The sequence below is a fragment of the Myodes glareolus genome, chromosome 9, assembly GCF_982192425.1.
Source record: "Myodes glareolus chromosome 9, mMyoGla1.1, whole genome shotgun sequence".
NCBI classification, from domain to species: domain Eukaryota; kingdom Metazoa; phylum Chordata; class Mammalia; order Rodentia; family Cricetidae; genus Myodes; species Myodes glareolus.
Genome location: NC_142034.1, coordinates 45898989 through 45913650, shown reverse-complemented (window position 1 = coordinate 45913650; position 14662 = coordinate 45898989). Strand labels below are relative to the sequence as shown.

General features: G+C 40.3%; 1 protein-coding gene across 3 annotated transcripts in view; it reads left to right on the top strand.

Annotated features, from left to right (window-relative positions):
• The window catches only part of Ssh2 (slingshot protein phosphatase 2), a 243935-nt gene that overhangs the window by 212245 nt on the left and 17028 nt on the right, over positions 1 to 14662 (top strand). For all 3 annotated transcript variants that reach the window (XM_085695369.2, XM_085695371.2, XM_085695370.2), the window contains 3 exons: positions 233 to 279; positions 4601 to 4747; positions 10208 to 10408. In XM_085695369.2, the coding sequence (XP_085551495.1) occupies positions 233 to 279; positions 4601 to 4747; positions 10208 to 10408 (395 nt within the window). The remainder of the gene's footprint in view (positions 1 to 232; positions 280 to 4600; positions 4748 to 10207; positions 10409 to 14662) is intronic.

Below are 14662 nucleotides of genomic sequence, written 5' to 3'. Positions count from 1 at the left end.
TCTCATGTGAACATGCACTCACCGCTCCCATCCTGCGGGGGTGGGGGGGGCCATTTTTGCACTATCATTAATAAAACTAGGTGTGATAACGTGAAGACCCTGGTATTTAGAGGCATTAAGTACATGTTGTTGAGTCACTTTTCAGAAACTGTTTCCCCGCAGGGCTCCTTTCCAAATACCCTGTGTAGTTGACTTGATAATGCTCACTAACCTTGTCTTTTTGGCTCCATAGGGCTCAGAATGGAATGCCTCGAACTTAGAGGACTTACAGAACCGAGGGTGAGCACACAGAGCAATTGCCTACTTCTCTGTATGGCAGAAGTCCCTGTTTTAGTCTTTATGTTTTCCTGTCAAAGAATTATCGATGGGTAAACTTTAATCCTTAGATTTGCTTTCAATTCTCAGCTATAATCTTAGAAAAAAAATCAGTTATTCTCTCAACCATTTGATCCCCTTCCCTTCCAAGAAAGATCAATTGTACTCATGGAATGGCTTTGAAAAACAAATTCCCAAGTGTTTGGTACTCCTTAAAAAACAAATGTAGTTGCTAGAAATGTAGTTAAGGGATAGGGCTTGCCTAGGCCAGAGGAGGAAGAGAATTGCCTTGGTAGACTGAGAGTCTGGGGTACTTACTGATGGGTGCCATGCACACTTCCTACTTTCCTCTCTCCTGACATGAAAGGTATTTTATAATTGCTAAAATAAACCAAAAGAGAAAATCCCAGGTATGAAAATCTAGTTGCAGGGCTGGAGAGATGGCTTAGCAGTTAAGAGTACTGACTGCTCTTCCAGAGGTCCTGAATTCAATTCCCAGCACCATATGGTGACTCACAACCATCCATAATGAGATCTGGTGCCCTCTTCTGGCCTGCAGGCATACATGCAGACAGAACACTGTATACACAGTATATAAATAAATCTTAAAAAGAAAAAAGAAAATCTAGTTGCTTAGTTGAAGATATAAAAATAAGTATAACTTGTTAAGTTTTAATTAGTGAGGATTGATCTGGAGCTTTTTAAGTTAGAGACTATATTCTCATCTTTTGAATTTATATCATCCTAGCTCAAAGCTTCACACTTTGATGATATTCAGTGTAAATGAATGATAAAAAAAATCATACACATGTGAGAACTGTCATTTGCCCAATGACAGATGAAGGGAGAAAATCAGCTAATAAGCTGGGCTGAGAATTCAAAGACCTCATCTCTCATCCTGTGTCTTTCATTTGCCCTCTTAATACTAGACAAACTTGCCAGGCAGTGTTGACACACACCTTTTGTCCCAGCAGTTGGTAGGCAGAGGCAGGCGAATCAATATCCAGGACTACACAGGAACCCTGTCTAGAAACACAAAAGTATAAATAGGTGATAGGTGGGTGGGTGGGTAAATGGATGGATGGATGGATGGATGGATGGATGGATGGATGGATGGATGGATGGATGGATGGATGGATAGATAGATAGATAGATAGATAGATAGATAGATAGATAGATAGATAGATAGATTGATTTTAAAAAATTAAAAACTAAATTGTTGTTGTTCACTGGTAGGTTTCTGGACAAGGCCCTGTTTGGACTTTAAAAAAAAAACAGCACTGACGCCCATGGTGGCACACGCCTTTAATGCAGCACTTGGGCAGGCAGATCTCTATGAGTTCAAGGCCAGCCTGGTCTACAAGAGCTAGTTCCAGAACAGGCTCCAAAAGCTACAGAGAAACCCTGTCTCGAAAAACCAAAAAAAAAAAAAAAAAAAAAAACCACAGCATTGTCTTTGCTTTATCCGCAAACGTTCGCTTGAACTTCCTTGAGAGTGGAACACAGTTTTTGACAGCTAGCATTAATTCTGTAAAGTTTAAAAGCTCTATCATTGTAGAAAATTTAGATATGATATTTAATATGAAATCTGAAGTTTGACATGGCACTGCTTGCCAAATACATTGTAGCCACATTGTATATGCATACAGTAGGCTCTATAAAATACTAAAATTGTGTACATTAATGTGTACCATTTGATATTCAGGTACATATATTTAATGTTTTTAAATCAAGTTTGTCGTCTGGAACATTTTAATAAGTTTTACTTTGTTTTTTATGTGTATGGGTATTTTGTCTGCATGTATGTCTGTGTATCGCTTGCATGCTTGATGCCCTAGAGACCAGAAGGGGACATCAGATGCCCTAGAACTGAAGTTACAGATGGTTCTGAGCTCTGTGCTGGGAATCAAACCTGAGTCCTCTGGAAGAGCACCCAATGCTCTTAACTGTTAAACCATCTCTTCCGCCCCCATTTATCAATTCTTTATGGTGAAAACCTTCAAAATCTTTTCATTTTGCTTTTTGAAGTGTCCAGTATGTAGTTATCCATAGTCCCCTGCTGTGGAGTGACAGTCGTCATTCACGCTTACAGGGCTAAACTGCAAAGTGCTACTGAATCTAGCTGTCTTTCAAACAGAATGATTGGATAGACAGACATCTCCTTGGGACTTATTTCTTAAATTTAATGGGTCTTAAACTTTAGTGTGTCACAAAACTGTTTGTACTGTTTCCTGCCAGTGATTTATGGTATTTCAAAGTGCAATTTTTTTGTTTGCTTTTTGATTTCCGAGACAGGGTTTCTCTGTGTAGTCCTGGCTGTCCTGGAACTCACTCTGTAGACCAGGCTGGCCTTGAACTCAGAGATCTGCCTGCCTCTACCTCCCAAGTGCTGGGATTAAAGCTCCCAAGTGCTGGGATTAAAGGCATGTGCCACTGCCTGGCTCAAAAAGGCAATTTTGATAGTAAGGTCATTTCCAGAGAATCTACTGACTCTAGACACTAACTCCAAGAGTTACTCCACATAAAGTCACAGAATTGCTAATAAAGCAAAGAAACCTTAAGGAGTTAAGTACCAGTTGGCAGTGGGCATTTTCAACTCTGGAATGAAAAGAATTAGGACATTCTGTCCTGTCTCTATTATGATGCCATAATCCATTACTGAAGTATAGGATTAGAAGTAGGAGATTGATTAGGTTGTGTGAGGAGGCAGAAGAGAGCATCTAACCCACTGGTGCTAGGAATCACAGCTAGTCGTGAACTTCTCCGCATGGGTGCTGAGAACTGAGCTCTGGTCATCTGAAGAGCAAGCAGCAAGCACTCTAAGCCGCTGAACCATCTCTCCAATCCCTCATTTTTATTTTAAATAAGATCAGTGAGCGAGGCATGGTGACTTCCACCTTTAATCCCAGCACTCAGGAGGAAGAGGCTAGTAAACATCTGAATTTGTGGCCAGCCTGGTCTATATAGAGTTGCAGGGAAGCCCAGGCTACACATAGAGATCTCATTTCAGAAAATATAAGTGTTCTTGCTTTTTCTTCTAATTGTTTCATTGAATGTAATTTATAATGCAATATAGTTAACAGTTAAAATGCACAATTCTGTGGGTTTTGGTAAATGTTTCTGAGTTATGCAAACTACCTAGTTAATTAAGAAAATTTTTTTCAAACCAAAAAGAGATCATGTGTGCTCTCTTGGTCATATTTCCCTTCTTCCCTATCTCTAGAAGTCACTAATGTCATCAACTAGCGGCCACTTTTTGACTATCAAGAATGATAGTGCTGTGACCACCTGTATGCAAGTCGTGGAGTGGGGCTGGGTAGTAACTCTGTTTAGCCCTATTGGTGACTGCTAAACTATTTTCCACAGCAGTTGCACCATTTCACATTCCTACAGTGTGCTCCACTTTTTAAATTTAAAAAAAAATCATTTCTATTAGTAGGTTTTAGTGCTACATTAAAACAAATTCAGTTCATGTCTCAGAAATTTTATACTTTTTGACCATGGCCATAGAATGATTATATTTCTTCCTGAAGTCTCCTCCTCCTCCTCCTCCTCCTCCTCCTCCTCCTCCTCCTCTTCTTCTTCTTCTTCTCTCCTTCTCGCCTTCTCCTCCTCTTCCTCCTCCTTCTCCTCCTCTTCTTCTTTTCTTCTTCATTTGCGGAGCCCCACATGTTGTTATTTGAAGGAAACAGTTTTGTAGAAAGAGCTGAGTCTGTATAGCTGAAGTAAACTCCAGTGGTGTTTGATTCTATACAGCAGTGAAGAAAAGAAACAGCCTTGGGTCAGTGAAACCCACACAACGGTCAAGGTGGTGCAGGGAGAGAAATGGTGGAAACGTTAGTATAGAACCCTGTCCTGCTAGCAGCTCCACATGTGAGAGCCTTAGCAGGAGTGCAGCCAGATAGACTGGAGGGAGCTTTAGCTCCAGCTTTCCATGGACCCTCAGTTTCTTGCCTAACATTCTGGCATTCAGAAAAGTAAGAAAATTTCCTTTTCTCTTTCTTTCTTGGATTTTATCAGTCATCTGGTTTTATACAAACAGCTTCCAAATAAAATTTTACTGTTTGTAATTTTAGCAACAGAAATTGCTAGGTTGTGGTGGGTGTTAGATTGATTTTTAGTTAATATAGATATGAGTACTCTTTCCAAAATACTATCAAAAATGAGACTGTATAACCATACATAAGGTGAAATGAAATTTAGGTATTGAACTTACAGATATGGTGCTGGGAATTCATTTTAGCCTGAGAAACAGAATACACGCCCTGCCTTGGTTTCTTCACAGGGTGCGGTACATCTTAAATGTCACTCGAGAGATAGACAATTTCTTCCCCGGAGTCTTTGAGTATCATAACATCCGCGTATATGATGAAGAGGCGACGGATCTCCTGGCTTACTGGAATGACACTTACAAGTTCATCTCTAAAGCAAAGTGAGTATTGTCCCATACAACATTCTGATCCCTCTTCATGGTTTGAACATGGTTGGGGATAAGTGACTGAGATAATTTACTGATAGTACTTAGAGAAAAAGATGTAGAAAGGCACTGAGTTTTTATAATCCTAGACAAAAGATCAGTGACCTAACACTTTCCCTTTAAGCAAATGAAATCCCTTAGAATAAGATAACCTCACATTGCCCCGTTTTCCACTAAGCACAAAATTAAAGAAAATGGAATTGCGCTGCAGCTAAAGAAATAAAAATGAGGGGCTGGAAAGATGGCTCAGTGATTAAGAGAACTGGCTGCTCTTCCAGAAGACCCGAGTTCAATTCCCAGCAACCACCTGGTGAGTAACAACCATCTATAATGGCATCTTTGTACATGCAGCTAGAGCACACACACATATATTAAAGAAATCTTAAAAGAAAAATAAATAAAGCTGGGCGGTGGTGGTGCACACCTTTAATCCCAGCACTCAGGAGGCAGAGGCAGGCAGATCTCTGTGAATTCAAGACCAGTCTGGTCTACAAGAGCTAGTTTCCAGGACAGGCTCCAAAGCTACAGAGAAACCCTGTCTCAAAAAACCAAGATAGATAGATAGATAGATAGATAGATAGATAGATAGATAGATAGATAGATAGATAGATAAAATTGAGAAATGGATGAAAAAAATTTCTGAGACAAAATCTCACTGTGTACTCCTAAATGGACTAGAACTCTAAGAAGACCAGACTGGCCTCGAACTCACAGAAATCTGCCTGCTTCTGCTTCCCAAGTGCTAAGATCAAAAGCACACACTATCTACCATGGCTGACTCTAAATAAAATTCTTAAATTGGCAGTGGAGATATTTTTAAGTTGTATAGCAAAAACTACTGTGAACACATAAAATACCAGGCCCTTTTGAATACAAGAAAAGAGACAGTAAGCTTTGAAAATCTTCCAAGTCATAGGCTTTACTGTAGATACTCTAAATGGTAAGGTTTTTCTTTTGCATTTCATTGATGTCATCTTCAAATCAATTGACTCCTAAAGCTCTGAGAGCTTCCTTTCCCAATTTTAATCTTTCTTTCACTAGGAAGAATGAATCATAAGTGAGCTACTTGGCCACATTCCTCTTCAGAAAGGACAGCATTCAAACCATCTTTAGCAGATGAGAAACACCTCTTTTTATTAATTTCCATCAGAAATTACTCTACTCTCCCCTTAACAGTCTTCATAAACAGGACAGTCATGAAATCCATCACCTCTCACAATTGGTGAATCAGAATAATTAAATGTCATTTGTCTCCTTAATTTTGTTCACACCATGGGCTTTCAAATATTCTGCAAGCTCCCAGGAGAGACTTCAGTAATAGGACTGTAGGGCTGGCAAAGTGGAAAGCCTATTCCAGGAGTTTAAAAAGCTTCGTCCTTACACTTCTGTTGCTCTAGAACCACTTAAGGCACCAAAATCTGCATTATTGAGAATTCTCTAGATTAACAGAACTTATAGAATGAATATATTCGAATAACTTATAGGCTGCAGTCCAGCTAACCCAACAGTGGCTGCCTATGAACAGAAAGTCCAAGAATCTAGTAGTTGTTCAGTCCATGAGGCTGGATGTCTTGGCTGGTCTTCAGGATACACTGGAATCCCAAAGAAGTAGACTCTAATGCCAGTGAAAGACTGGACTGATAGCAAAGGCAGGAGCGAGCAAGCTGCCAGCAGAAGGCAGGCCCAGATTAGAGTCTCTCCCACCTCAAAAGATGCGGATTAAAGATTTGGCTTCCCATCTCAAAGAACCTGATTAGAAGTAAATCACCCCACTTCAAATGATTTAATTAAGCAAAAATCTCTCATAGCTGTGCTCAGCCCATTTTTAAGTTTTGATAATTCCAGGTGTAACCAAATTGACAACCAAAATAGCCATCACAAGCACCAAGGTTATAAATGGATTCAGTTGTTGATAAATTTCTCAGGTTTGGCTCAGTCTGAGAGGGAACTCCTTCTGTGTCGCTTTCTACCAGGTCCTACTCCTACTGTGATGATGCCAGACTTGATCTAGACCATCCTATACAGGGATTGAGGGGTGAAATTGAAGTGTGGGTTCGATGAAAACTAACTTAGAGCCTTCTTAAATAAGTTAAAAGCTGTACACTTAAGAAGCCTAGTTGAAAAATTCCAAAGAAGCTAGAATGCAAAGGTAGGCCAGTCTCTTGAGTTCAAGGGCAGCCTGGTCTACAGAGTGAGTTCCAGGACAGCCAGGGCTACACAAAGAGGTGCTTTCGTAGGGAATTATCCAAGTTTTGTTGTTTTGTTTTGTTTTGTTTTTATTGATATTTATTGAACTCTACATTTTTCTCTGCTCCCCTCCCTACCTCTCCCCTCCCCCACTCAACCCTCCCCCATTCAACCCTCCCCCAAGGTCCCCATGTTCCCAATTTACTCAGGAGATCTTGTCTTTTTCTACTTTCTACTTCCCATGTAGATTAGATCTATATATGTCTCTCTTAGTGTCCGCATTGTTGTCTAAATTCTCTGGGATTGTGGTTTGTAGGCTGGCTTTCTTTGCTTTATGTTTAAAAACCACCTATGAGTGAGTACATGTGATAATCGTCTTTCTGGGTCTCGGTTACCTCACTCAAAATAATGTTTTCTAGCTCCATCCATTTTCCTGCAAAATTCAAACTGTCATTATTTTTTTTTCTGCTGTGTAGTACTCCGTTGTGTAAATGTACCACATTTTCCTTATCCATTCTTCGGTTGAGGGGCATTTAGGTTGTTTCCAGGTTCTGGCTATGGCAAACAAAGCTGCTATGAACATAGTTGAGCACATGTCCTTGTGGCACGATTGAGCATCCTTTGGATAGAAACCCAAAAGTGGTATTATTGGGTCTTGAGGAAGGTTGTTTCCTAATTTTCTGAGAAATCACCACACTGACATCCAAAGGGGTTGTATCAGCTTGCATTCCCACCAGCAATGCAGAAGTGTTCCCTTTTCCCCACAACCTCTCCAGCATAAGTTGTCATCAGTGTTTTTGATCTTGGCCATTCTTACAGGTGTAAGATGGAATCTCAGAGTTGTTTTGATTTGCATTTCTCTGATGACTAAGGAGATAGAGCATTTCCTTAAGTGTCTTTCAGCCATTTTAGATTCCTCTGTTGAGAGGTCTCTGTTTAGGTCTGTACTCCATTTTTTTTTATTAAATTATATGATCTTTTGGTGTCCAATTTCTTGAGTTCTTTATATATTTTGGAGATCAGACCTCTGTCTGATGTGAAGTTAGTGAAGATCTTTTCCCATTCTGTAGGTTGTTGTTTTGTCTTGTTGACCTTGTTTTTTGCTTTACAGAAGCTTTTCAGAAGATGTGTGGATTGATATCCGGGTCTTCTATTCGATTCCATTGGTCCTCCTGTCTGTTCTTATGCCAGTACCAGGCTGTTTTCAGTACTGTAGCTCTGTAGTAGAGTTTGAAGTCAGGGATTGTGATGCCTCCAGAAGTTCTTTTGTTGCACAGGATTGTTTTGGCTATCCTGGGTTTTTTGCTTTTCCAAATGAAGTTGAGTACCATTCTTTTGAGGTCTTTGAAGAATTTTGCTAGGATTTTGATGGGCATTGCGTTGAATCTGTAGATTGCTTTTGGTGGGAATTGTCCAAGTTTAAGCACATTCCATGACCTAAAATTTGATATGTTTAAGTTGTTGGATTTCAATTGGAAAATGTAGAGCACACGTCTAGATTTTCATCTGAGTCACTGTGCATTGGCTTCCAAACTGTAGTCTAATAAAAACTCTGTAGTAAGAACCAGCAAGATGTCTCAGTGCTTGCTGCCAAACCTGATGACCTAAGTTTAATCCCAGAACACACAAGGTAGAAGTTGAGAGAACCGACTCCTCCGAGTCATCCTATGACCTCCACATGGGTACCACCACACTCAGATGCCTGCCCGCCCACACATACTCAAATAAATAAATGCAGTTTTTAAAATTAAGGGAAATTATTCTGTTCCATACGTTGCATTCTTTTAGTTTATCTGTTCACATGTTTGGGCAGGTCACCTCAAGCTCACTTGCACTGGTAATCCCTCACTCATGTGTAGCTAATGTCCCCAGAGAAACAAGACTCTAAACTTCTGGGAGAAAGCTTGTCAGTAAGCAAAGGAATAGCTTTTCTCTTATGCTCACATATACGTGTACTGATTTGTAGGAACAGTTACTTGAAAGGATTCTGGAATCTGAGCAGTAGCCATAAGTAGCAGTTCTTTTTCTCTAGGTTTTAAAGTATTCCTTCTTCATCAGCTGGAGGATGTGATCAACAGTTCCACATTTATTCATCTATTTAACAGTCCCTTGATCCTACTGTGTGCTATAACACTACCTTCCTAGAATCATAACTGAATAGTGTTCATATCCATGATAATTAGTTTTGACCTGTTCAGACTGATGTAATTTGTTTGTTTTGTGGCAGCTTTGTTTTCTCTTCCTTCCCTTTCATTAAAAACCCGCAGGAACTGGGCACAGATCAATGACAGAGCATGTTCTTAGTATGTGTGGAATCCTGAATTTAGTTCAAAGCATGCAAAAAACCAAACAGGCTGCTCTCATTCATTCCAACTTCATCACTGAGAAAGCCATGTGATATAGCACATACTTTTCTCTCTGGGATTGTGGTGGTGCGTGAAAAGTGCTATCTACAGTTGTGTCTGAATAGAGACGAAAAGTCAGCTTCATGTATGCTTTCCTCCAGGGACAGAGCCCTTCCTGGGAACTTCACTAGAAACAACTCTATTAGAATAAATCAGTTGAGTCGTTACCACACCTGTAACAGAGGAGCATGCCAGCCAGGAGACATGCCTGGGGGCTGTGAGTGAACTGGTCTCCACCACACAAGAAATGAGCTCCAGCTCCCAGAGCTAAATTCCCCTCTCCACTTTGTGACCTTCAGTACACATTGAATTTTAATGATCTGTTTCTGGAACTAAATCCTACTCTTTAGGATAAAAACTGTGTTACTTAAGTTTGTGTATGTATTATCTTATTATATATGGTAAATGCTTGACAAATCTTTATTGAGTAGATTAAGAGACTTAATATTAAAATTGAAAAAAGAAAAGGAGCTGGGTGGTGAAGGTGCACGCCTTTACTCCTTTAATCCCAGCACCGGGGAAACCGGGGACGCTGAGAGAGATGGATCTCTGAATTCAAGGCCAGCCTGGTCTACAGAGTTCGGTCCAGGACAGCTAGGACTACACAGAGAAACCTTGTCTTTGGAAAACAAATAAATATTATTTAAAAGTACAGTTAAAGCTGCCTACTTTACCCTCATATTTGATCGTAGAGGCACATGGATGTACTAAGATGAAAGCATTGCATAACAAAAAAGGGGGGGTGGAATACAGGAACCTAAAACCCAGCTCTTAAACTGTACTATCTGTTGTCCTGTCTTTTTCACCTCAACCTCCCAACTAGAAAACATGGATCTAAATGCCTTGTGCACTGCAAAATGGGGGTGAGTCGCTCTGCCTCCACTGTGATTGCCTATGCAATGAAGGAGTATGGCTGGAATCTGGATCGAGCCTATGACTATGTGAAGGAAAGACGAACAGTGACCAAGCCTAACCCCAGCTTCATGAGACAACTGGAAGAATACCAAGGGATCCTGCTGGCAAGGTGAGTCCTTAAGTGGCTTTCATTGACTCTCATTCCTTTACACTTCCATAAGGCAAGCTGAAGAGCCATTTTCTGCAGCCAGTTCTTAGCCTAACTCGGATGTGATTTTTTTAACTTGAATTTATTTCTCAATCAGGTTTTTTCAAAATGTGAATTTAAGATTAGCATGGAAGATTAGACAGGCAATCTTTCAGGTATTTGATAGATATAGACTAAAAGAAAAATTAGAACCGCATTTCAGTATTTAATTAGGTGCACATTTAATTTAACACCTGTCAATATCTTATGATGCTGACTACAGCCTCTTCAAGAAGGATACTTATGGTTGCTCCTAAGGTTAACTCCTAAGGTGCTGCTAATGTTCCCTAAAATTCTTAAAGAAGAAAATATCTGCTGTGATTTTTTTTTCCAGCATTTAGTCTTATCGCACTCTCTAGTAATTTTGGTCATGTACTAACTGTGTACTCTCCTATTTGGGGATTACGCCCAGAAATAGCCCACTCTTGTAAAAAAAATACAAATCTTTTTTTAATTTATTTATTTTTATTTTATGTGCATTGGTGTTTTCCCTGCACTAATATCTGAGTAAAGATGTCAGAACCTCTGGGAATGGAGTTAGACAGTTGTATGCTGTAGATGGTGGGAATTGAACCCAGGTCCTCTGCAAGAGCAGCCAGTGCTCTTAACCTCCAAACCATCTCTCCAGCCCAAAAAATACAAATCTTTAATCAAATTTTATTTATGTGCTGTGTGAAACTGAAAAAAAAAGTTACAAAAGGAAAAAAGTCTTAGGTTAGATATTCACAAATAATAGTCAAGATTGCCTTACCTATTTCTCTAGACTTTGCTTTATCATACATTTTGAAAGATACTTTTCCACCAAAACCAGTTTTTCAATAGTGCCTTTGCTACTCACTGCTGTCTTCAGTCATTTCCTATATCAATGAGAGACATCTGCTTTTAATAATAATTTGGTAGTTGGTTATAAAAATAAGGGTTAAAAATCACCTTCGTCTACCCTTGCACCAGACAGTGGATGACTTGAGGATCACTTCATTGAGCTGTCGGATGCTCAGATCCTCTGACTTGGTAGATGTGGTTGTTTTCCCTGTGAGCGTGTTCTAGGCTGTGTTTTTAGGGTAAAGGCACAGCTGTCTAAAAGCACTTGCAGCTGGTGCCAGGGTTTGACTCCAGCGAGTCTCATGACTTGATCTTGACTCTCAAATCTGGGCTGTGTTTCCACAGAAGAGAATGTTAATAGCCTTCCAGCCTATCCAGGCAGAGGGGCCACCCTCCCAGCCCCCAAAGAATTGTGAAAATGTGACCACAACATAGCATTATGGTTTCCACTAAAAACCCCTCCCATTTACTCAGCATTTGGAATGATTTCATCTGAACCTTTGTCTGGGAGAATGCTCAATCCTCCTCTGTTTCTAAGACATTCTAGGTCTTTAGGACCAGTTTTCAATGACACTTTTAGATTAAATCAGAAGGTAGGACACAGAAAATCTTTTTGTCACAAGAAAGCAGTTCCTAAATGTTTGAGAAGAACATAAATATTATATGTTCCCAGACACACACAACACACATAACGGACATTAGGCAATGTCCTCATGTGACCTACTGAGAGGAAGGATACTACATGTTCTGCCAACTTCAGTATTTATTCTGGAATCCCAGGCTACTGCAAGCTGCTGGGTTGGTTCCCCTCCCCCGGTATCCCTCCCCAATGTGTGGTTTTCCTTAGATGTTAAAAGAATTTCAGAAAAATCTTAAATGAGGATTTGAAGGGCAGCATAAACCAGAAAACCACATTTTCTCTTCCCTTTTCCTTTCTTTTCCTGTTCCCTCCCGACTTCCTGAGTTTGATTCAGAAAGGGAGGGCAAACTCTAGAGAGAAAACACAGAATTTGCATCATTAGATCTATTTTCTACTCCTGAGTCACCACTTTGCTGCAACCTTCAGAAGTTACTTCATGTTTCTAGTCTTCACCTGTCCCATCTGTGAAATTAAAACAGCAAGATGAAGTTAAAGGAGCTGGTACACACATGCCTTCAACTGCAGCACTTGGAGGCAGGCTCTGTAGATTCAAGGCCAACCTGGTTTACATATCAACGGAACAGCCAGGGCTATAGAGAAAGACTCTGTCTTAAAAAAATAAAATAATAATAATAATAATAATAAATATTCACTTTGAGAGCCAGGAGGTGGTGGCATAATGCCTTTAATCCCAGCACTTGGGAGGCAGAGACAGGCAGATTTCCGAGTTTGAGGCCAGCCTGGTCTACAAAGCAAGTTCTAGGACAGGAAAGCCAGGATTACACAGAAACCCTGTCTCAGAAAAACCGAAAAGAAAAGAACTAATACAGGGAGGTGGCTCAGCAGGTAAAGTACTTGTTGCTCAAGGCTGATAACCTAAGTTCCATCCCTGAAAAACCAAAAAAAAAAGTTGACGCTGTTTTTTTTTTCCACAAAATAACATATTTTCTTTCTTAAGACAGGCTATCACATACCGCAGGCTAGCCCTGAACTTATTATGTAGCCAAGGCTAGCTTTGAGCACCTAGTCCTCCTGCCTTATCTCCTAGGTGCTTGATTCTTTTCATTTTTTTTATACCACAGTGTATTAGGGGCTGTCTCTCATCTCCTTTCTCTGTGGTTACCAAAAAGCAAATGTTAATATGTGTTATTTATTCCGTCTTCATTGACATCGGTCTGCCTTCCAACATCACAAGCACACTAACTGCCCTAAAAGTGCGGTGGGAAGTGTTCCTGGCATTTCTTGTGATACCCAGATCAGGAATATTATCGCTTAGGCTGCTTCTGGCTACAAGTAATAGAATACCTTCATTACTGAGGGTCAACAAGAAACAGCTTACTCGGGTTAGGGTTATTTAAAGAGGGTTTTAGAGGTGAATTATTTACAAAAGTGGACTTTCCATGACTAGGCTGCTTGTTGGATAGTTCCTAAACTCCAAGAGAGGGAACATTTACCATAGCCTGAAGGTTGAGACTTCTGTAGTAAGATATCTTCAAAGACAAGCAATGACCTTGTCAGAAGGACTCAGCCTGAGGTGACTTTGCAGAGAGCGAAAGCTAGAGATATAAAGATCTTGCCTTCAGCCTGTTTCTTAAGGTCTTAGTCCATGATGTATTCAGTAAGAGTTTTGGTTGTTGGAAGCTAACTGCAAGTGAATTGGGTCTAGGAGATTTTTGGGTTTTTTGAGACAGGGTTTCTCTATAGCTTTGGAGCCTGGAGCTAGCTCTTGTAGACCAGGCTGTCCTCAAACTCACAGAGAACCACCTGCCTCTGCCTCCCGAGTGCTGAGATTAAAGGCGTGCACCACCACCACCCAGCTGGTCCAGGAGATTCTTGCTGACCCCAAAGTCCTACACTGGAAACTACCTATTGAGAAAAGCAAAGAAGAGCCAGGCATGGTAGAGAGTGGCTGTAATCTAAACACAGGGGAGGTTAGGAGGATCAGAAGTTGGCTATATAGTAAGTGTGAGGCCACCCTGAACTACATGAAATCCTGTCTCAATAAATAAAGTAGCAGCAAAGAAAATGGAGTCCCCAGATTACTGTAGCCATCCAAAGCTCTAGCAGACTGTATAACTTAGGAAACCAGAAGACCAGCATCCTCAGGAAATCCCACTCAGTTTCTAAGAGATTCCATTTCCTGTCCTGGAGCTTATATTTCTTAGCAGTTGTTTTGTTTTGTTCTGTTTTATTGGACCTTGTGCTTCATATCCTAGGACACACAGGTGACTCTCAGAGAGTTAGAGTTGTGGTCTAGCATCCTGTAGTTGTAGTTACTCAAAGCAGCGCTGGGTTCTTATTTGGAAGTGGCAGCTGTCTATTGGAGAGAGTTTGCTGTGGTGGCCTTTTAGTTATCCATTTCTATAGTAACATCTGAATTGATTACAGTCTTAATGAGAGCATGAGGACACAGGCCACATGTCAGCCCTCTGAAATTCAAAGAACTTTTATATATCCTTCAAAATACCATTGATAGCTTATAAAAGACTGATTTATGACTTACTCTTCCCCTCAGAGACCTAAAAAGGACAGCATCATTAAACTATTGGTATTTTTCATACTGGATTTATTTTTTCCCATTTTTATAGTTGTTGGGTCTTAACAGGCAAGATGAGTGCTGAAACCATTGAACTGCCAGCAGCTCTCTTTGGTGTTCTGTATGCTGATCATACAGGTATCTGCCAGGTTTGTGTTCTATCAGACAGGCTCAAGTT